Raw genomic sequence first — 23,085 nt, 5'->3', positions numbered from 1 at the left:
AATTCTTTATGATTCAGGGGAACACAGCTGATCCCTAAGTACAGCTGCAGAGTGCGAACCATAGAGAAGGACCTACAGAGAATAAAGTCACAAAGAATTGCTAATAGCAATTGCACATTTCAAACGTGAAAATTCTTTTTAATATATTTGCATTGTTTGAGAACAATCACTCTTTCTACCCCCCTGTATTTTTATTTCAGGTAGTATAATCCTTTCTTGAGCTTCATAATTGTAAACCACAGGGCCAAATGCCATGTGGTCTTAATAAAAATTAATCTGACCTTAAGCAGAAAAACCAGAGAAGACTGTTTGCTTTTAAATTCCTTTCCAATATCTTTCTCTCCTAAATATTTATAGTTATAAGTATCTGTTGCTTAAAATATATAATATAATATTATGTTAATAATATTATATATATTATATAAATAGAACTCTTAGCTAGCCATTTAAAATTCTTAAATACTGTCTCCTCTGAAAACTTCATACAGGCTCAAAACTAACCTGCCTGCTGGCTGTAGTCAACAAAACACCTCGCCCATAGACCCGTGTAACAAGTGAGGACCGGATCTTCTTCCAACATCCAGATGCCAAGATGAATTTACACACTCAATTTCTTTCCTCCTGAAATAATGCAACTTGAAACTGACAAATATTTTTACAAATCATACAACTGGTTTCTCAAAAAAAAGTCACCAAGGAATTACCAAAAAGACAGAGCAGCACAGACTCTCTTGGAGTAACTTCCTTTGGACATCAGAAGATTTTTAGAGCAGCACTAATTCTTTTTTTAAAATTTTATTTATTTATTTATTTTTGGCTGCCTTGGGTCTTTGTTGCTGCGCACGGGCTCTCTCTAGTTGCGGCGAGCGGGAGCTACTCTTCGTTGCGGTACGCGGGCCTCTCATTGCGGTGGCTTCTCTTGCTGCAGAGCATGGGCTCTAGGCCCGCGGGCTTCAGTAGTTGTGCCACGTGGGCTCAGTAGTTGTGGTGCACGGGCTTAGTTGCTCCGTGGCATGTAGGATCTTCCTGGACCAGGGCTCGAACCCGTGTCCCCTGCATTGGCAGGCGGATTCTTAACCACTGAGCCACCAGGGAAGTCCCAAGCAGCACTAATTTTATCTATTTAAATGCAAAGCTTTGCAGCAAGATTTTTTTAAAATACAGGGATATATATATTTCTTAAATTTTGGAAAATGCTGAGACATAACAAACAACAAAACAACAAACACAGTCAGAGGACATTAAATAACTTGCCAAAGTCAAACAATGTATTAGTGATAGATCTAAACTTACAACTGTACCCCACTGTCATGTAGGCCACTCACATGTATCCATCTTTCTGACTTTTATCTACATTTTAAACATCCAAATAAAAAGATATAGTCTTATAGAATAATATTTTAGAGTTCAAATATATCTTGTTCTTAAAGTTTAAATATTTCAATTTAACAAACTGTTCAGAGATATGGCTGTCTTTTCAAATATATTTCCTCCATTAATTTGTGCTTTTTTAGCACTCTTGTCACGTCTTTACAGCATGACAAAATGTCATTTCAAAACCCATCCTTTAGATATATTCTAACTAGGCATTTAAAGCAATTTAGAAGAGTGCTATAACTGCCTCAATTGAGAAGCTTAAAGCAGAAGAACTAAAATAAAGTGATTTACAGACAAGAATTATTTGCAAAGTTTTAGAGTAAGATAAACTTCCAGAAAGCTGATGTCCCATACATATTTTAAGGTTCTGAAGTATTTTGTCCAATTAAAACTAAAGTACACTAGCAAACTGGACAGTTTACTTAAGCTTGAAAATTCCATGTCATTCAAATTGGATACAGTAGTTAAGTAAAACAATGGGCCTTCTATTTTCTGCCACATGTTATTTTTTTAAAAAACATATACAAGAGCTGTCATATGAGCAGCCGGTTTGCCTGCTCAGTGCAAGGTTTTATGTTTCTGAAAGGCCTCTACCCCCATCTCTTAATGCCGAAAATAAATCAATTTCATCTGTTGGTTGTTTTATTTCTAGGCTTTTTTTTTTTCCTGCTTCCTTTTAGGCCAGTTTCCACAAAGCCATATGGCAGCTGAGAGAAGGAAAGCAATGAGCTGTATTTTCAGACCTGAACAAAGGATCTGTGGTGTCAGAGCAACCCATGAATGCATGAGACACAGCCGTGAAGGGCCTCCAGCCCTGTCAGTGAGGACTAAAGGAAAGGCTGATGGAGCTGCCACTGCTTAAACAGAGAAATAGTGAGTGCTTTCCTTGCTCATGTCATCTGCTTTCATCTACCCGCACCTTTACCACATCCCTTCCCGGTCAGTCTGGTGCCAAAATCCCATTAGCTATATTAATGACATATGGTTGGGGGAAGAAGTGTGTGGCTGGACAAGAAAGGCACAAGTTGAACATTCTTTCTATTTATTTCTGATATTTGTATCACAAGATGCAAGAATCCCAACAAAGATTGTACCCATCAAGTTTTTAAGAGCTCAGAATGCACTACAGAAAAGAGCCCGTAAAGCACTGACTTGTCTCTCATCTACTCCAGTTGAACTCTTCTGTTCTCTCGTGATAGAAAAGATTAGGCAGACCTCTAAACATTGAAATAATATAGCATGTTTTTAGGCTTAAAGCTTTAAGTCATAAGTTTTGATATAGGATATTAGAAATTCCTGATCTCACTGAGTACCTACACACGTACCCTCACTCACTCACTTGCTTACTCATACATCTATGCTTTTGTAGTTTTAGACTATATATTTGTGTGTACATATATATATACATATGTAAATATTAAAGCCACAAACTTTTTAAACAGTTAACTTCAAACCTTTTTAGACAATTTCATTGGTTACCATTTAGAATAACAAGTCATTATGCACATAAGACAATGAACGAACATTTTCAAAGGAGTAAATAAATATATATGTTGTTCCCTCTCACACCAATCCCTTATACAGAACTTTACATTCATATCAGCAGGTGGTTAATAAGACAGAGAAAAGTTGGGTATGCATAATACTTATCCTTTCTAAAGTGAGAACATTGAAAGAGAGGAAAGGAAGAGATGAAGAATAGCTTCTACCCATGGGTAGTATTCCTTTCATTTCTGTCATTTTATTATTTTTTTGTTTTTAATTTTTTTATTGAAGTACAGTTAACTTACTATTTTTTTTTTCCATTTTTTTGGCCACGCTGTTCGGCATGTGGGATCTTAGTTCCCTGACCAGGGATCAAACCCACACCCCCTGCAGTGGAAGGGCAGCGTCTTAACCACTGGACCGCCAGGGAAGTCCTCATTTCTGTCATTTTAAGACCACAACTAGACAAATTGGAATGTACAACTGCAACTGCTTCTAATTCTGCCCAGCCTCTCTGAATTCTTTACTCAGTAATTGGATATTAGAATTATTATTTAAAGAAGTAATACACATTGAGATATTTAGGTCATAAAAAATTAGACATATGGAGGGAGAGGTTAATGGATAATTCATTATCTACCACTAGAAAATATATGATGGCTGAGGGCAGGGAAAACTACCAGTCCTGGAACTTGAGCAATGATAATGATAATGTAAATAAAATGGCTCGGGATAAGTGCTTCAAAGTGGTACTCCACCTTAGATAGTTTGGGACAGGTGGACAAGTATATTGTGCTGCACCAAATACACAAGTGAGATTATGAAATCATCCTAAAAGAAAAATGTACAAACATAGGTAACAATGCTAGTATAACTTGCAAAGAAATGGAAATTAGAGTGATGAAAAATGTATTGGGGGCTTCTGATACTGACAGTGTGAAGAGGGCTGGCAATTCCACCTAAAGGTAATAATTATAAAAACTTCACCAAATCATTGCAAACAACCAAAATCAGGCAACAAACTGAGAAAACTTTTATTGAAAAAATACTACCCTATTGGGTAAGAGATGTGAGCATGTAGCTTTTAGCTGGGGTTCATTTTCCAACTCCAGTTCTGGTGAAGGAAAGCCACTGCTTTACCAGTTCAAGGTGACAGATAAATTCAGGGAAGGCAAAGAAAAGCCACAGAATGGCTAAAATCAAAAATTGAATATCAACTATTTTCAAATCTCTGGCTGACTAATGACTACACAGGCATGTGGTAAGTCCTTGACAGCATGAGGTACAAGCCTGTAGAAACTAGGGAGAGTTCTACCCTTGAAAGACATACTTGCTCCCGGTGCGATTTCAGAGTTTGCTGCAACTTTGAGCATGTTCCTTACCTGAACACAGCATAGACATCAGCAAGCTAAAGCCTTTCTGGCTTGAGGTTAAGAAGCTGAACTCTGGGATGACTAAGCAACCAGGAATTTAAAGGGGAACTATAGAAGAAAGAGAATCACAGGAAAAGTAATCCTCAAAACCTGAGTATAAATTCTACCCAAATCCGTGCCTGATCTCTAAACTATGCAAGCAGAGGGATGCCACCAGGTAGCCAGGCTAAAAATTAAGATGCAAAAATCTAAAAAAAAGTGGGCAGAGGTATCATTATGGACCACTGTGGGTAAACAAATTTCACATTTTAAATTCAGTCATCTGGGAGTTCCCTAGTCATGCAGTGGTTAAGAATCCGTCTGCCAATGCAGGGGACACGGGTTCGAGCCTTTGTCCAGGAAGATCCCACATGCTGCGGGGTAACTAAGCCCGTGAGCCACAACTACTGAGCCTGCTCTCTGGAGCCCGCGAGCCACAACCACTGAAGCTTGCATGCCGTAACTACTGAAGCCCGCATGCCTAGAGCCTGTGCTCCACAACAAGAGAAGCCACCGCAATGAGCAGCCTGCGCACCGCAGCGAAGAGTAGCCCCCGCTCGCCACAACTAAAGAAAGCCCGCGTGCATCAACGAAAACCCAACACAGCAAAAAATAAAAAGATTAATTAATTAAGTAATTAAAAATAAATAAATTCAGTCATCTGCCTACTAGAATAAAAGTTAAACAGTCTCAGAAGAAAAAGTGAAAATCCACAGTCAAAAAACATATGATGTAAAATGTCCAATCTTCAACAAAAAACTAATAGACATGTAAAGGAACAGACAAATATAACTCATACTTTAGGGAGGAAAAAAGAAGTTAATAGAAACTGACTCCAACTGGGTTAGATATTACATTTAGTCAACAGGACTTCAAATTAACTAGTAAAAATATGCCCCCAAATTGTAGAAAATCACATTAAAAAAAAATTATAGGACAGTGTGAGATCAATGAGTGAACAGAAACTCAACAACAACAAATAAAAACTGTTAAATAATAGAAAAATCCAGAGCTTAAAATTGAATAACTGAAAAATTTACTAGAGGATTCAACAGAATATTTAATGTGACAGAAGAATACATTGAAAAAAGGCAAATAAAAATACATAAAGCTTAAAAAAATGAAAAACAGTGAAAATAAACTGCATCTAAGACACACTTAAAACATAAAGTGTAACAGATATAATGGAAGAAAATTGTAAATACGTGAATATATGTCAAAGAAAAATGTGTATGTATACACGTAATTGCTTAAATGACAAAGTTTATTGTTGCTTTGGTCTTCAAAGTTCATTATGATTCTCCCCAATGTATTTTCCCCAATATTACCCCTAAATATCCTATCAATAAATTGTGCCACAAATATATACAGTACATTCTGTCCTACTTGAAATGTCGTAGGTCCTCAGACCAGGTTCAGAATCCCTAGTACATGCTCACATGGGATTTTACAGGTTTTTTTTTCAGGACACTGATGACAGCTGCCCGTTCAGCGTCCCTTTTTCTCTTTTACTACTAAGTCTCCGATACTCTTTAATATGGAATTTCACCCGTTTAAAAATATGTGATTCAGTTTTGGCAAAGGGGAGGTGAGAGGAATTCTACAAATTAGCGCTTTCATAAAAAAGCTTTCATATTGTTTTTTTGATCAGAAGAATAGATTCATCAGGCATACACTTTTTTTCTTCTTCTTTTAAATAAACACTTTTATAGTATTCATGTTTCTGGCATGATTCCAAATGCTTTGTCCTTATTAATATATTTCATACCTATAAGAACTCTATGAGGTAGCTACTATCATTAACCTCATTTAACTAATTTTGAAACTGAAACAAGACAGTCTAAATAACTCATGCAACATTTGCCCTTGCCTTTATCCTCCCTCCTGTGTAGAGTGGGATGCATTCTAGAAATACAACAGCCACCTTATGAATATGAGCATAAAATCAACATGCTTAAAGTGGCAAAGCAGAAAGACAAGCAGCTCTAGAGAGTTAGTGTTTTTTTTTTAATTGTTTTTTGTTTGTTTTTGTTTTTTTTGGTTATCTATGCCAGGTACAGTCCTCTGGATTTGATATTTGGTCGAAAATCATGTCTTCATGTTAGCATCTTTTTTTCTATCTAATCAGGCAGGAAATGAGAAACGACTACATTTTTTGAACCCAGCAAGTCCTGGTTCACTTTTATCTAATGGTTCTTTCTTTAGCCTAAAATTTTACTTTCTCTTTTTATTACAGGCAGCTTGAAGGAGGTAGGTAGCATCATCAACATTTTGCCTGGCTAAGTTCATTCAACAAATATGCTATTTTTCATGTTACTGTAAGTGACAGAATATCTAAACTTTCTACTACTACATAACAAGTGGTAGTAGAAAGTTTCCCCCTTTCCTCCCACTTACAATGATATTTTTCTTACTTTCCTTAAAGTTCCCACTGACAGCCTTTTAAGGGCCATGAGGCTTCTATTAATAGTCCCTCCCTTTTTGGCTTTTATTAACTCTCACTTCAAGATTTTTCAAGCTTCCTTTTGTCCACTTTCCACTAATTCCCAAAGATATATAAATATGTGTGTATATATAAATGTATACATATATATGTATACATTTATATATATAAATTTTGCTAGCTCCCCATTTAAAGGTATCAAAGTCTGTTCAAACAATTCCAAAACTTAGTGGTTTACACAATATTAATTCTAATTTCACTCACAAATCTGTAGTTTGGCCAGGGTCTGCCAGGGATGGCTCATCTCTGATCCATTCAGTGTCAGCTGGAGAGTTTGAAGACAGTATTGGAATCATCTGAAGACTCACTCAAATACCAGATGTTGATACCTACTGTTGACTGAAACTTCAGCTGGACCTGGGGCTGGGGCTGGGTTGCCTACACATGGTTCTACATAGCATGGTAGCGGTTTTACAAAAGCAAGTGTAACCATAGGATGAGGCAAAAGTTTTATTTCCTTTGAAAATTTAGTCATGGAAGTCCCATGGTGTCATATTTACCATAGTAGAATCCTACCAAATTCAAAAGGAGAAAATATAAGATCTACCTCTAAATTGTAGGGAGAGCACTGAAGATAGAAATATTGGTGTGACCTTCTTTGAAAATTACAGTCTGTCACAACAGAACTTCCTTAATGTGAGACAATAAATCCCTATTTGATTAAGCCAGTAAAGTCAAATTCTTGTAACATGCATACATTGTTATGGATGCATATTGTATATGTTTTTGTTCCACGTTTAATATGTTTCTCCTACTAGGCTATAAATTCCAGAAGAGCAGAGATTATTTCTATTGTGTTCCCTGTTCTGTTCACACTGGCTGTTAATTTTAATAATCATTTGTTGAGATGAATAAATGGATTACACTGAGGCAATAAAGAGAAGGCTGAGAGCTTTGGGAGTTAAATGTTTTTCACTGAGGTTCAGTATGAAGTTCTATGTTGTGCTACACTCTGACTCACAGTGGGCTTCAGGGCGAAGCCTCATGGACCCTTATCTACTCTTGAGCCTTGAGGGTGAGCTTTGCTCTTAGAATGTTCAGGAATTCCAAGTAATTTGTGTGTGTGTGTGTGTGTGAGCAAAGACCCTGAAAACAAACAACAAAAAAATGAACAGAGTTCCTTGGCAATACCTTTCTAAGGACATTTTATTGGCAAGCAAGGTCTGCTCTAAAATTTTCTAATAGAAGCAATTTTTAAGTAACCTTGAACTTATACAGTACAACAAATTGGAAGAGGTGAGAATGTTTCTAATTCAAGAAGTATGGCATGAAAATGTTTGAATTTTACACGAGAGAGCATAAAAAACAATGTCAAACCTCTGAAATAATACACACAGAAAGCATGAAAAGAAATAGTAGCAGTAAGGTCATTAGTCATACTACGTTCACTAGAAATAAGACACTGTTACCACAATTATTAAATGTATTGTTTAAAGTAGTTTTGTACGATTTCGTGCATTGGTCTGCATAATATTTATATTCATGCTTCTTCCAAAGCTTAAATTCAATGATTGGGGAAAAAAGTGTCTCACAGAAAAAATGGAAACTTCTTTTCTTCCCCTGTGACATATGTGATTACCTCACGCGCTAAGGAATGTATGTTGTAAATACTGGATTTATAGCAACACCTCAGATAATTACACAGTTTTGAGCAAAGAAAGAATTGCTGACTGTCCAGACAATACCCTCTTTTATTCAGTATGAGCCTCAAAAGAATGTGACGGTATAGGTTAACTATGTTTATGTTGTCCTTAAGGAGAAGAAAGTTTATATTATTTTAGTGGGCAATATTCTTTTAACAAGCTAAGCCAGCCCATAGGAAAGAAATAAAGCCTTATAAAAATTGGAATAAATGTCTTCAAACCAATATGTTATTTGAAACACTATTTTACATGGTATGTTCATTTTTGTCTCACCCTCACATAACTCTGCAAATAGCTATTGAATTCAAGCTGTCTCAAGGTAAAAGCATAAAGCTGAATGTTTCTGTTGGATTTAGTTGAGCTCAAAGAGCGTCTGGATTTGTTGGTCATGGCATTCCCTCTTAAACCCTTAAGTGTCTGTTCGAGCCCAGTTATACTAGAACAATTCAACAATTCAGGGTTTCCTTTTCTGTGTAAAAACATCTATTTACATGGTTTATATGTGAATGAATATGAGCATGTTATCATTTACTGAAAACAATGACAAGATGGTATACAGCTTTTGTACCTAGTAATCGCTATTCAAGTCATGCTTCAATACTTTCATAAATTGCAGGATGTGGTCTAACTCTCTATGCTTTGAACTATTTCTAGTAGTAAATAGTTAACCAGAAGACATAGATTCAAAACCAATCTTTATGAAAACATTTTTTAAAAAACCACTATTTGTTCTTTCTATTTAGCGTTAACATAAAATGTAAAGGAAAATACCTTATCAGAAACATTACCATTGTTACATCCACTCGTGTATAGATCTACATAAAATTCAAATGGATAGAGAAAACAGATCATAAGATAATAACTTACTAGGTAGGTATATTTCTCTTTACTCAAAGATTGTGCAACAATAACCATAACTACATAAACAGAAGAATGGAGTGTCAACTAATAGAGTAGGTTAAAAAAAGAGGGAGATGTAGTTGATTTCTGTTTCCTCGATATCTACCACTCCTTCTCCTACTTTGCAAATTCAGAGTTTGACCTTTCCAAAGTTGATGGATATAAAAGAAAGGAAGCAGGAAAGAACTGGAAAGTACTTACTTCACTTATACTGCTATGGTGTTAGAGCATTAGCAATATCTGGTTTTCAAAGGTATCTACACCAAAAAAAAAAAGAATTAGCAAAACAACATCACTGCATTCTTCACGTAGAGATATTTTGTGCAATCTGAATGCAAAAATAAACTTGTCTTAAACTAATAATGTATACTAGAGAGATGAATTCCTCTTCACTTGAGAGCACTACAAACAGCACGTCTACATAAACTGAAGAATGTAACAAGATGAAGCAATTCTGCTTCTGGACAGTTTTTGTGTGTTCTTTGGAAACTCTCTAACTCTGGGGATATCTGGCCTACAACTCCCTTGTTAAGGGTGCAAGAAATTTCATGGCTGGTCATTTGCAACCCCTTGGTAATCCCTTGGGCATCTTGTAGTTCAACCAGTTCTTTGGCCCAAGGTATTTTCACCCTTTCAGTTGACTGTGATAGAATCAAAGATGATCCTTTTACGGTTATCTTTCATGAGTGAACCCATTTGGAGGATGTGGACTCACACATTGTTTTTTCTCTGCCGACACTGGAGTGCATGCTTACCTCCCAGGCAGCCATCACTTCTTCCCTTCTATTTTGAGGTCTCAATTCTACTTTTGAGTGAATCCCAGGGGACATACATCAAGCTCTCTTCCTGGTCACTTGGAAGACTTCCTCTCTTTCCTTGAAGTGAGGGGCAAGGGCTTGCCTGTCCCAGCCCCTAATGCAGGAGTGGGGATGGGGGAGGGGAGCTCAGGACACAAAGAGTTCCTCATGTAAAATCTCTTTCTCACATTTAGCAAGACTTCTTTCTGCCTCATAATCTCTTCTATGAGCTGTTAAAGATAAAAGTCACTTTATTCAACTTAGTATTATCTAGACACTTCAGCTGAAGCTGAAAGTAAAAAATTGTATTTATAATCTTGTCGCGTAATTACAAACACCCTATTTATGCTCTGATATAAATTAGGAGTTCTAGATAATCCACTGAGCGAAAGTGACTTGTCCAAAATAACAGAACATGAGATTACATTCCTACACTGACAATAGAGGAATTTTGCTGAGTCTTGAGTACACAACTGTTTTTATCTGTATATGGAAGGCAGAGTAACATTCATTGGACAGGGAAAGTAATATTTCTTGAGTATGTATTATATGGCAAATCCTGTGATAGGCACATCAGCACAATTTAATTGTATTTAATTACATCCTAATACCAATACAGGAGATAGTTAATATTTTTCTTATTTTACAAAGAAGTAAATTGACACATGGAAAGCTGATTTTTATTCTCAGAATGAGTTATTAAGTAACAGGGCAAAACTGTTTTATCCAAAGCTTATTGTTTCAGGGGACAGCTTGCTGCCTCTTCATGAAGTAGGAAGTTTTTATTTCCTACTACTATTTACTATGGTTTTAGAAATTTAGAATTGAGTCCTTTGGTACAAAAATGTGTGCCCACTGAACACTCTATTTTTCCACTAAAGCGTGTATTACATATCTACTTTGGCTATGATCTTGCTAATATGCATATAATTTAGAATTTGCAGCAATAAATGGTAAAAGCAATTTTGGAAATCATGTAGCTAGGAACTCAGGGAAAATAAAACAGATAAAGAAGGAAAAAACCTGGAGTACAGTATTTCTAAATTATGTATTTTTGGTTAATCTAAAATAATTGTGCCAAAAATGTTCCAGTTAGGGGCTGGAGAAACAATCAGTTTCCAATATAATAATAGGGCATGTTAAACAGTGGTCACAATGGAAAGGGTGGGAATGAAGAGACAAGTTTCCTACATCACAGGCCTGGTGATCAACTTTGGATCCTCAGCAATCTTTTGTCGTTTGAAAAACCTTCAATTTTAGAAATTACTAATCGCTTCTTATGATTTGATTTTGCTTAGTTGACATCTTTAGTAGCAAGCAGCAAAGACAGAATTTAGTGAGATGATTAGACTGAGTTTACACTTGAAATCTACAAAAAAATTATATTATTTTGTGGTTCATTTTGTCCCACTGTTATCACTATGGTCTGATGTGTCCCTTCAAATGTGTACAATGAAATGCCCAATATGATGTTAATAAGAGATGGGGCCTTTGGTAGATGGTTAGGCCATGAAGGTAGAGCCCTCATGAATGGGATTAATACCCTTATAAGAGACACTAAAGAACTTCCTAGCCCCTTCCACCATGCGAGATTACAATGAGAAGTCTGCAACATGGAAGAGGGCCCTCACTTGACTATTCTGGCATTCTGATCTCAGACTTCCAGTCTCCAGAACTTTGACAAGTAAATTTCTGCTGTTTATAAGCTACCTAGTCTATAGTATTTTGTTATAGCAGCCTGAATGGACTAATACAGTTATAAACGTGAAAAAAAATTGTGCACTTTTTAATATGAAACTGTGAACATGAACTTCAACTTCTCATTATTTTCCCTAATGTTTTTTGTTGGCTTTAGTGTGTAAATGACACACTTCCTCATTTACGGTCAAATGCTACCTTTGGTTCTCCAAATTTTTCTTGCCTACAGCAGTTTCACCTGAATATATAACTTAAACTATAACTGATTTAGTTTAAAAATAAATTCCTGAATTATAAGTGATCTAGAGTGACTTTTAAGTTGGTGATTGGTCTCAGTCAGTTATTCTGAATTGAGACCCGATCAATTTAGTGTTTTTAACCAAAGATCAATTTTTAAATTTAGTTTCTCAGGATAAAGATTTCATCAAAGAAAATAGTCCATGTGTCTGTCTTCCTTTCATCATTTGGATTAGCTAGGGAAGGGGAAGGTATTACTGTGAAGTGACATGCAAGTGAAGTTCATTGCCAGGGTTAAAAATAACTATTTTCTGAAAAAAAGAGATGGTACAATTCACAGGGGTATAAGTTTCTGTTAAAAAATAATAATAAAACTTTCTTTCAATGTATTTCCCTTCTCCTATGTCCTAATTTCATAGACCATAATCAAAACTGCAAGTTTGGCATCTTAAGTCTCTGTGGCTGTAACAATTTTTCCCAGCTAGTAACAGATTCATTTCTGCTAAAATTCTATTACTCTAAGCAATTTCTCCCAAGGATCGTAACAATTCTTCTGAAAACAGATCAGCAGCTTTCAGTATAATCTTACTTCATCTAACTGGAACAAGGTCCACTTCTGGTAAATCCTGCAACTGGATGCGACAGGAATAGAAAAGTCTATTTCAGTACCTTGCAGAGTGTGGTGAAAGGCATTTGGAAGGTGGTTTGGATTGTTTTTTGTTTTGTGTTGTTTTCAATTCTTCTCTTAGAATTAGCTTTTGTTCTACTTTATTTTCAGTAATGCTTTAAAATGACAGCTTTTGTATTTTAAGAGAAATAAAGGGATAAGGTAGGGCTCTCTTTCAACTGTTCACTGAACATATAAAACAATGTAAACAAAGACTTTTTGAAAATATTTTGAAATTATTACATTATTACTTTAAAATAGGTTCAGAAATAAACTGCTGAATTCTACACTCAGTTATACTCATTCATAAATAATTATACATACTCAAAGACTGGTACTGAAGATACTGAAATTGACAAGAAACAGAAACCAACTTTATTGAATGCATATTTGAGAAAGAAGAGGAAGGAGAGGGGAGAACATAAAGAAAACAAAAAGGGAGAAAGAAAGCAGCAGAGAGGGGAGAAAGAAAGAAATAGTGGAACTAAAATCATTTGAATTGTACTTAGACAATCTACAATAGCTTGATGAAAATATTTAAAGCTTAATTTGGTCAAGGAAGTTAATTTAAAGAAAGTTTAAGTGAAAGCTTAATTTAAATGAAAAAAACCTTGTGAAGAACATCTAAACCTTAAGATAGTTAAATTGGAGAGAGGTATTAATTATCACTTTATAAAGAATCTAAATGATCTGCCCAAGGCTATAGAGCCAGCAAGGGATACAACCAGGTCTGTAGCAAATTAAAAAAAAAAAAGAAAGAAAGAAAGAAAAGAAACCCTATACTATATAATAGTCTAACATCTAAAGTTTCTGTTGATTGAAATGATACCAATTTTCTCAAATTCTTTAACATGTTTAACAATTCCTGAAAGAAAAAAAAAACCCTTTCTGGATGTATTCAAAATAACTCACTATAGCATTCATAATAAACTTTGTAAGGATTGCAGAGCAGTGAATATCCAGGTCTCTGGAGGCTTTTTGTGCCTTTCTCCTATTTCCTTTTTCCTCTTCCCTTTCCCCTTTTCCCCTTTTGCTGCATCCATCTTCTCTTCCTCCTCCTCCTCAAAACAGCTAAATAAAAACCATTTATTTAGTACTTAGTAGCCTTACAAATGTTCTTCTCCAGTACTGAGTATTTACATATGCTATCGGGTCTCATCTCCAAAGCTATTCTATACTGTAACTTTTATTACTCGCGTTTATAAACAAGGATATTGGGACTGAGTTTGGAGAGCTAACTTCATTGCTGTGCTCTTTATGCCACATATTATATTACAATATTTCACAACTGGAGTGAATGATTGCACAGAGGTCAATACATAGAGTGTGCCAGAATAAACTAATGTTGATTTTTGTTTTAACTCTGAAAATTAGAGCTTGAGTTTGATAGTACACATGGCTAGGGTTTTACAAGGTAACAGGAGAAAAAAGTACAGGGTATTCCCTACACTACTCTAGCATCTGAGTAGGCAAATGTTATTTGGACTCTACAGATGGCTTCAAAATTGTGTTTTAATCGTTTCCACTGACATAGTAAGAGGATAGATGAAGACCATGGTGGTTTGAAAGACTAATCAAAAGTGCTCTCTTTGCTTAGAATAATTGTGCTATATTAATCAGCAATATTTTATATGAATTAGCGCCACACTGCATGAAGTTAAAATAAAAATGAACAATATGGGGATATTTAGAAAATCAATCTGAATAATTCCTGTCTCCAAACTGGGAGTTTTGAAAAATACATGTTAGGACATTAACTTTATTTTTAATTTTTATTTTATTTTTTTAGTCCTCAGAAAAATATCTATAAAGAAGGAGTTTTTTTTTTTTAATTTCTTTTAATTGAAGTATAGTTGATTTGCAATATTGTGTTAGGTTCTGGTATACAGGAAAGTGATTCAGATATACATATATATTATTTTTCATATTCTTTTCCATTATGGTTTATTATAGGAAATTGAATATAGTTCCCTGTGCTATACAGTAGGACCTCACTGTTTATCTATTTTATATATAGTTTTGTGTATCTGCTAATCCCAAACTCCTAACTTATCCCTCCCCAACCACCTTTCCCCTTTGGTAACCGCAAGTTTGTTTTCTAGAACATTAAATATTTTTACGCTCTATAAAAATTAAAGGAGGAGTTTAAAATTATATATATATATATGTATTTTTAGTTTCTGTTCAAATCTTTTATATTAGCTGCAAAAATGTTAACTCTCAGAAAGTTTAATGGCTATAAAAATAACCAATTAGCAACGTGTAGCAAAAATATTTAAAGATACAATATATGGCCAATTAAACAAAATAGTCATAAAATAATAACCCAGGAATGGAAGAAATCACTGGAGCTATGAAAGTCATCTGCTTTGTGTTGTTTGTTAAAGGACACATCAGCCTGGGAGTGGGATATCGGAAGGTACTCCAGAGAGAAAAATAGCTTTGTTAAAGTGAGGTCTTCTGTAATGAAAGGCTGTGCAAACAGTGTTGGAAATCAGAACCAGGAACAGAAAACAACAAAGGGATCCCTATTAAAACCATGGACCAGGTACATGGAAGATAGTCCAGAACCAAGGGGTCATAAAATAAGAGAGCACAGAAGTAGAGGATTCAAAATTTCCAGATATGAAACCAATACAGTATTTCAGAGAAGACATGACGTAAGGAACCAGGGAGAACATTAACACCTAATTTAGGCAAGGAAAAGGGACAACAGCCAACAGGCAAGACTCAAGTAATAAATGGAAATTTTCAATTAAGTCAAGATAAAGTGCTTTAAGAACCAGGGAAATACACAGTATTCAGAAATACACAAGTAGCAGTGTTGAAGTAGGGTAGGAAAAAAGAGAAATATAATAAGCAATTAGGGTAGGACACCAAAGCACTGGGCAGAATTAGACTTTGAATGTTAGATAAGCTCCATCTCAAAGATACGATGCCTGCTGGTGCAAGAGACAATCTCTGGGTGAAGATAGGTCACCGTTTTTTATTTTTTATTTATTTATTTATTAGGTCATTGTTTTTTAGATCAGAAAAACATATTGTAGAGATTAGTAAGTGGGCACCACTGGGGGCAGTGAAAAATATGGGTCAGAACTTGTTAGATGTCAGCAAAAGCACATAACTGCAAATACAAAAGAGAATTGCAGGCTGAGAAGAAGCATCACCTAAAATAAATGAACTTCTATTACAAACAGACTCTAAAATGTAGATTGCTCGAACGCAACAGAAGTTTCTTTGTCACATAATGGCAGTGGGAGGTGCCATCCTCCATGCACTCACTCAGGAACTCAGGCTGACAGAGTTTCTGCCATTTTCAACACGTGCCTTCCAAAGGGTTTATCTTCCTTCCAAAGAGGAGAAAAGCATTTTGGACTCCAGCAGTCAAGAAAATGCTCCTCCCCAATCTCTGACCACAGGGAGTGAAACTGACAGATGGTCCCAGCTGCTGTGCTCTGAAACCCAACACTGCCATTTGTGCCCAAGTCACACTTCCCGTAGCCAGGGACTGAGTGTAGCTAAAATACTAAGGCAGGCCTGTTCCTGGGAGACAAGCAGTCTTCCCATGTGCTTGGCTTGAAGTCTCCCCATCTGCCTTGAGGCAACTTTCTTAGAACTGCACTACAGTCTAAGACTTTTCCTACACAATTTTCTTTGCTTTCTCCTTTCCTTCATAGGAATCAGACCTACATCAAAGTCTGAGTACTCTACCGACATCTTCTGACTCCCCATTTTCCTCACAGATGATTTTCCACAAAAAATGACTTACATTTGTAAATCTGTTTAACATCTGTTTCTCAGAGAACCCAAACTAATGCAAGGGGTGCCAGAAAGCAGGCAGTAAAACGGGGTCAGGGACTAGGTCACTCACCGACTGGCAGGCAAAGAGGATGCTATTTTGAAGAATGCAGGGCACCGGTAATCCCTGGCACATGGTATACTCTCATCACTAATGATTTCACCAGAGGTGACCTGGGAAACTATCCCGGTGGAGAGAAATTCCTTTATAGATTTCATAATTCAGGCATTTGAAAAATATCAGGGCAACACTGCTTAGAAGGCATTGGAGCTTATTACTGCAAAGTCGAATTACCGCCCTGAAGAAGCGAAATGTGAAGTTCAGGACTTAAAGACGAAGTCTGAGAGCCAGAGGGCCTCTGTGGAAGTTTACAGATAGCCCCTTATCCTGCAGTGGAAGAGGGGACACAGCTAAGCATCCAACTCCAATAATTAGAGCTGCAGAGTTACAGACATGTTTAAATGCTCCACTAAGGTGGGTATACCATGCAAAAAATCAGGGCCTGGATTGGGACCCTAAAACCTGGAATGAGGACTTCTGAATGGACTCCTGTGAAGGAACTGTCTCTACAGACATTTGTGTGCCAAACCGTTAGAGCTCACACAGCTGACTACTTCCTAGTAAGAGTTAGCTGTCTTGCTGGAAGATGCCGAAGAGGCCCAACCCCTGCAAGATTACAGGGCTCCTCTCCGGAGTTGCCCTGAAATCCCTCTCTTGGCTACTAAGCCAATTACAAGGGTTAAATCCCAGGAGAGCTGGGCTGGGGCAATGCTCAGCTGAGAAGGAAGGAAAGGAATTATACCTAGAAGGAAACATAGCAATTACTTACATGCCAGTAACATGAGCCAGAAGACTGCCCTTAGGATTGGATTTTCAGGGAACTTGATCAAAGGGACTAATATATATGACTGGATAAGCAATATTTCTTTGACCTCAGGGAACATTCTAGGATTGCAGGGATTTATCAGCCTAGCAAGGACCCCAGGGACTGGGACACTCTACTCACCACTAGAGTGACTGTGACAGGCCTACAAAAAGGGCTCTGACCAATGCTGAACAAAGCGGAAAGGCTTAAGCTGCTGTGAATGACGGCAGAGGAAGGAATAAAGGGACCAGGTAAAGAGGGTGTGCTGGAATGGATAGATTATGTGAGGCCAAAAAAATCACCAGGTTATGCTCTATGCGAAGCTCCAAAAATATGGTTTCAAGGAACGTGCCGGCGAGAGGGGAACCAGTGCCACACAAAAAGTTCAGTCCAGGCCTCCTCTGCGGTCACAGAGCTGCCTCTTTAACATTCGTAATAATGATGTGCCGTGAAGTAATAGAGGTCAGGTGGCAGTATTTCACTGCTGGAAATCAAGAGGCCAAAAGTACCACATAAACAACAAGATTGGAGAAGCAGACAAAACGTTGACTGGCAGGGCGCTTGGAGATAGCTCACAGACATCGGCATCCCTAGCGGCCAATAGACTAGTGGCTAATAAGGGTGTTGGTCAAATTTTACAATCCGAAAAAGGCAAAAATGGAGGGAAAGGAGGCTGAGAGCAGTTGTCCCACTGGGAAGTCATAATTACTCGCTCCGTTCTCAAACTTGAACCAATTTTCAGATCCAGAACTCACTAACTGAAGAAGTGGCCAGGTGTCTGAAAGGAAGTACTCTGCCATACTCTGGCAATGACTGCCCCAGTCCTTCCCCAGAAGGACCTACAGCCATTTATTCTGATGAGTACACAGGGAAAAGTGGGATAGCCAAACATTTCCAGGATCACCGAGCACCGGTCTGAGTTGACAGTGATACCCAGTGACCTAAAATACAGCATATGCATTAAATTAGAGATCTTGAGGTGGTGCTCTGTCTTCAATGGGAAGAATACATGGGTCCAGGAACTAAGTAGTAAAACCAGGAGCAGCCCAATTCCCATCTGTGGTGGTTAATTTCACGTGTCAACTTGGCTGCACCACAGTGTCCAGATATTTTCTCGAACATTATTCAGGATATCTCTGCAAAGGTGTTTTTCTTTTTTTTTTTTTTTTAAATTAATTCTGTAACCGTTCCTACCGTCCGTCCGGTCCCTCAGGAACTTGCACTCGTCCTGGACCACGACCTTGCAGAGGTGCAGCGGCGCGCAGAGCCCCTCGCAGCCCGCCTTCCGGCGCCGGTGCGCGCGGCGGCGCAGAAGCAGCAGCCGGGCGGCCTGCACCACGCGCTCGCTCGTCGGCCTCCCACCCCGCCTCCCAGCGCGAAGCCCCGGCGCCCCTGCAGCTGCGCAGCCAGCACGTCCCCGCAGACGCCTGCCCGCAGGTGGCGCCGCAGCTCCTGCAGCTCCTCCAGCCCCAGGGCGCCCCGGGCCTTGCACAGCGCCGGGGTCACTTCGCGGAGGAGCGCGGCCGGCGCCATGGCCTTCAGGCCGGGGACTGCAGGAACGCCGCCCGCTCCCGCGGGGTCTGTAGGTGAGATTAACCTTTACATTCATGGACCTCGAGTGGATTATCCTCCATTACCCTCCATGATGGGGATGGGCTTCATTCCGTCAGTTGAAGGCCTTAAAAACAAAAGAGTTCCCCCGAGCAAGGAGGAATTCTGCAGCAAACTCCTTTGGACGCAAGAAGCAACTCTTCCCAGGGTCTGTCTCCAGCCTGCTAGCCTACCTCGTCAGATTGTGGACTCGCCGAGCCTCCAGAATCAGGTGAGCCAGGTTCTTAAAATAAATCTCTCTGTATATGTGCTCACACCCTATTGGTTCTGTGTCCCTGAGGAGCCCTGATACATCCACCATCTTTCCCAAAGACCCACGGAGGGGCTCTGCTTCCACTCTACACAACTCTGGCCTTTGCAGGTTTAGAGGGTTTAGTGCCCAAAGAGGGTGCCCTAAAGGCAAACAATAAAGGTTCTGTTGAAGTATGAACTATAGAGCATTCTACATCCTTACATCAAGGGACCAACAGGCAACAGACGGCGTCACCGTACTCTGTACTGTAGGCATAGGGAGGAATTTGTAACGCAGGTGATCCATTTTGGTGCTCCTGGGGAATTTCATGTCGCGTTGTAACTGGCTCAGCTTGCCGTATTCCACAGCATGTGTTATAGTTTGTTGCTACAAACTTCTGCAAGTATTTAATTTTTAAAAATTCTCTCTTTTGCTCACCAAATGTGCTATGCACGAGGGCGGGAACATTGTTGTTTTGTTTAATAAATTATCCACGGCACAGTAATCACCGCATAACAAGTATTCAATAAATGTCAGTTTAATCTATGATCAAATTTGCTTTTTGACAGTTTCTAATGAAACAGATTTTTGCATGCTTTCTTAAAATTTTAATCTATTTAAGAAATGCCATTTTATATGTGGAAACGTGTTTTAAATTAATTTGTGTGAGGTCTTTCTTTAGTAGGGAAATTGGCTTGTTGAGATATTCAGTACGAAATATTTTCTTACGACGTGTTATTTCATGTTGTAAAGTATTGTTCAAGGAGATTGTTCAGTTGGCCAGATATGTGAAGAAATCTGTGGTTAATAGGTAATATATTTGACATCACAATGTAGGGATGTTATGTACATGAGTGTGACATTGTATCGTCTTCCAAAAGTGTAAATGGTCAAACTAAGAAGCTCAGTGGTAGTAAACGTCATTGGGAATGGAGTTTGTTTTTAATAAAACAGATTAGACAGTGAATAATCATGACAGGGGAGTAACCACAGGGTAAAGTTAAACAGATACATTGTAAATAAAGGTATAGAAAAGAATAGGCAAGCCTAGTGATGTGTTAAACGATGGGCAAAAAATTTACTTCCTCTCAAGAAACAAATAAATCAGGCAACCCTATGTTGGCAATGTTATCTTAGGCTCCTCCCCTTTATCTGTTTGAAGCTTATGTCGTTTGAAGGAGGGTGAATTTCATAGGCTGTAGACTAGGGTCATTGTGCTTCTGCTAAAAGTAGTTTTGAGTCTTTGTATAATATTGTGTGGAAGTAACATTTTTAAACCTATAACTAAGGCAATACTTTCTTGTTTCATCCACATATTAAAAATTCCTCAGTTGCCCAGAGTAGATATTTCCTGGGTTAATTTTATCTGTATAGTTCTTCAAAGCTTGGAGAAATCTGATTGGTTGAAGAAAAAAATCAATCAACTGAATAGGAATTGTCTATTTATACATCTATTTTCATCAACCAACCAAGTACCACATGGAGTGTTCCTGGCATTGAGCTTCTGTTTGTGTGGCATGTGTCAGTTTAAAAGGTGAACTAGTCTCAGTCTTTGCCCTCAAAAGTTAAGATTTAATAAGGATGGGGAAGGAAATACATTTTCATTTTTAACTTTGCTAAATGAGCACACTAAGCCTTGTATGTGCTTAGTGCCATTAGCAAGACATGAGCAAAATGCTGGAGGATCAATTAGAGCAAAATGCACCTCTAAGGTTTGTGAGTATCAAAAAAACAGACTTCAGGTGGTGGAGTACTTTGAGTACAGCCTTCAGTAATGGGTGGAATTGCAAGACTTTTATATGAAAAGAAAAGAAATATGTTCCAAAAGAAGGAATAACATGATCAAAAGTTCAGATATGAAAAACAGAAGGCATGTGCATTGAAAGAGGAAGTTATTTGCTGGAATCTACTGGAGATGGAGGAGATACATGGGAGGACAAACGGTTGCCCTAATTCTCTGAAGGGCAACTGAGAGCTCTTGCTCAGTTGTGAATCGGGGACTATGTTGATAAGAGCTGTACTGCATCTAGTCTCAGAATGATGTAGGATGTGTCTGAGTTGAGAGAAGTATGAAGGAAGAAAAAGATTTATTAAAATAGACTTGGATTAGTCTGAAATAAGGAGGAGTCAACATTGAAAAGAAATTTCTAACTGTGCAAAGCACTTTTCAAGTTAAATGTAGAATTTAGCAAAATATTGCTTAAGTGGACATTGTGTAGAAAGAGAAACACAAAAAAAGACAAAGTTGACCCAAAAGTTTGTAACCAAGTGAACCAGTGACATCCAGAGAAGTGGAGTAGGAAAGAGAAGGAGCTGATTGGTCGTTAAATAATTTTATCCATGTTTTAATAATCAGTAACCGAATCTACTGTGTGTCAGCTACTAGTTTATGTCAGCTACCCTGGATCCTGGAATGCTGTAGATTAAAAATGAAAATATAAAAAGTACAAGGTTTGGTTTAAAATTCACATTGAATTTTAATTGTATGTCAGGCCCTGGTAGAGATGTCCAGATGGCAGGTGGAAATAAAACCTTGAAACTGGAAATGACGCACTGAATATTTGTGTCCATGCAAAATTCATACATTGAAGCCCTAACCCCCAATGTAATCAAATTAGGAGGTGGGGGCCTTTGGGAGGTAATTAGGTTTATATGAGGTCACGAGGGTAGAACCCCCATGATGGGATTAGTGGCCTTACAAGTAAGTGAAGAGACACCAGAGCTTCTTCTCTCTGTCAAAAGAGATATAGCTAGAAGGCAGCCGTCTGCAAGCCAGGAAGAGGGCCCTCACTAAGAACTGAATCTGCTGGCACTAGAACATAGGACTTCCCAGCCTCTAGAAATGTGAGAGATAAATGTCTATTGTTTAAGCACCCAATATATGGTATTTTGTTATAGCTGCCCAAGTGGACTAAAACACTGGGTTTGAGAAGGCTAGGCATCAGCAACAGCTAAAAATCCATGGATGTGACAAAGAATAAAATTTTGGGGCATACCCACATTTAAGGGATCACAGAACAAAAGAGTGAGGAAAATGATAAACTTACTGGATAAACAGTAATACTAGAAAGTATGGACTCAATAGTGTCATATCCCATTTCAGAGGTAAAGTACAAAGAAGGCTGAGAAAACTAAATAAACTTAGAAAAATGTTTGTCTTAAAAGAAAGTGGGAGAGGTAAAGTGATTCCATAAGATATCAAACGTTTTTATTTAATTCAACATGCGTTAACACAACTATCTTTAAGATGTTCTGAAAATCACTACAGATTCAGAAACAGTGGAACAAGGTAGACACCATCTTCCCTTGTACAGGAGAAAATCAAAATAGTAAAATAATTTTAAAAATATAAATTGTAAAAGAAACACACAAGCTTTGTGATGGATAATAACAGAGCATCTACATTGTGTTCAGGAAAGAATATTTAAACTGAAATTTGAAGTATAAGTAGGAATCAACCATGAGAAGATTGGAGGGATGAGCACCCCAGGCAGAGAAAAACACCATGTGCAAGGGCCCTCTGTGGGAATTTATTCAATTCCAGGAACTGAAAGAAAGCCAGTAAGACTGGAGCATAAAGAATAAGGAAGAGAGTAGATAGATGTGAGACTGGAGACGTAGGAAGGGGAAAGATCATGCAGTGCTTGTTTAGCAACAATAAGGAGTTTAAGATTTCTTTTCCTTTAAACAAATAATGTTTAATAGCCAAGGAGGCTCTCAGTTAAAAATGCATGGATATAACAACATTTGTGCCATGTACTATATTGTGACATTAATCTCCAATCGTTCTTAAAGAGCCTCAAATTTACCATATATAAAATATAAGTGTTGCACGTCAAGGTGCCTGGGAAAAAGATTC

At 37.7% G+C, this 23,085-nt stretch overlaps 1 protein-coding gene across 1 annotated transcript in view; it reads right to left on the bottom strand.

Annotated features, from left to right (window-relative positions):
* Positions 1–16,653, bottom strand: part of LOC133091730 (transmembrane protein 258-like) — a 29,396-nt gene extending 12,743 nt beyond the window's left edge. The window contains exon 1 of the mRNA XM_061190984.1: positions 16,591–16,653. Coding sequence (XP_061046967.1) covers positions 16,591–16,653 — 63 coding nt within the window. The remainder of the gene's footprint in view (positions 1–16,590) is intronic.
* Between the last annotated feature and the right edge of the window lie 6,432 nt (positions 16,654–23,085).

Source organism: Eubalaena glacialis, chromosome 5 (assembly GCF_028564815.1).
Source record: "Eubalaena glacialis isolate mEubGla1 chromosome 5, mEubGla1.1.hap2.+ XY, whole genome shotgun sequence".
Classification (NCBI taxonomy): domain Eukaryota; kingdom Metazoa; phylum Chordata; class Mammalia; order Artiodactyla; family Balaenidae; genus Eubalaena; species Eubalaena glacialis.
The sequence above is the reverse complement of the archived record's forward strand: the minus strand, read 5'-3'. Positions and strand labels throughout refer to the sequence as shown.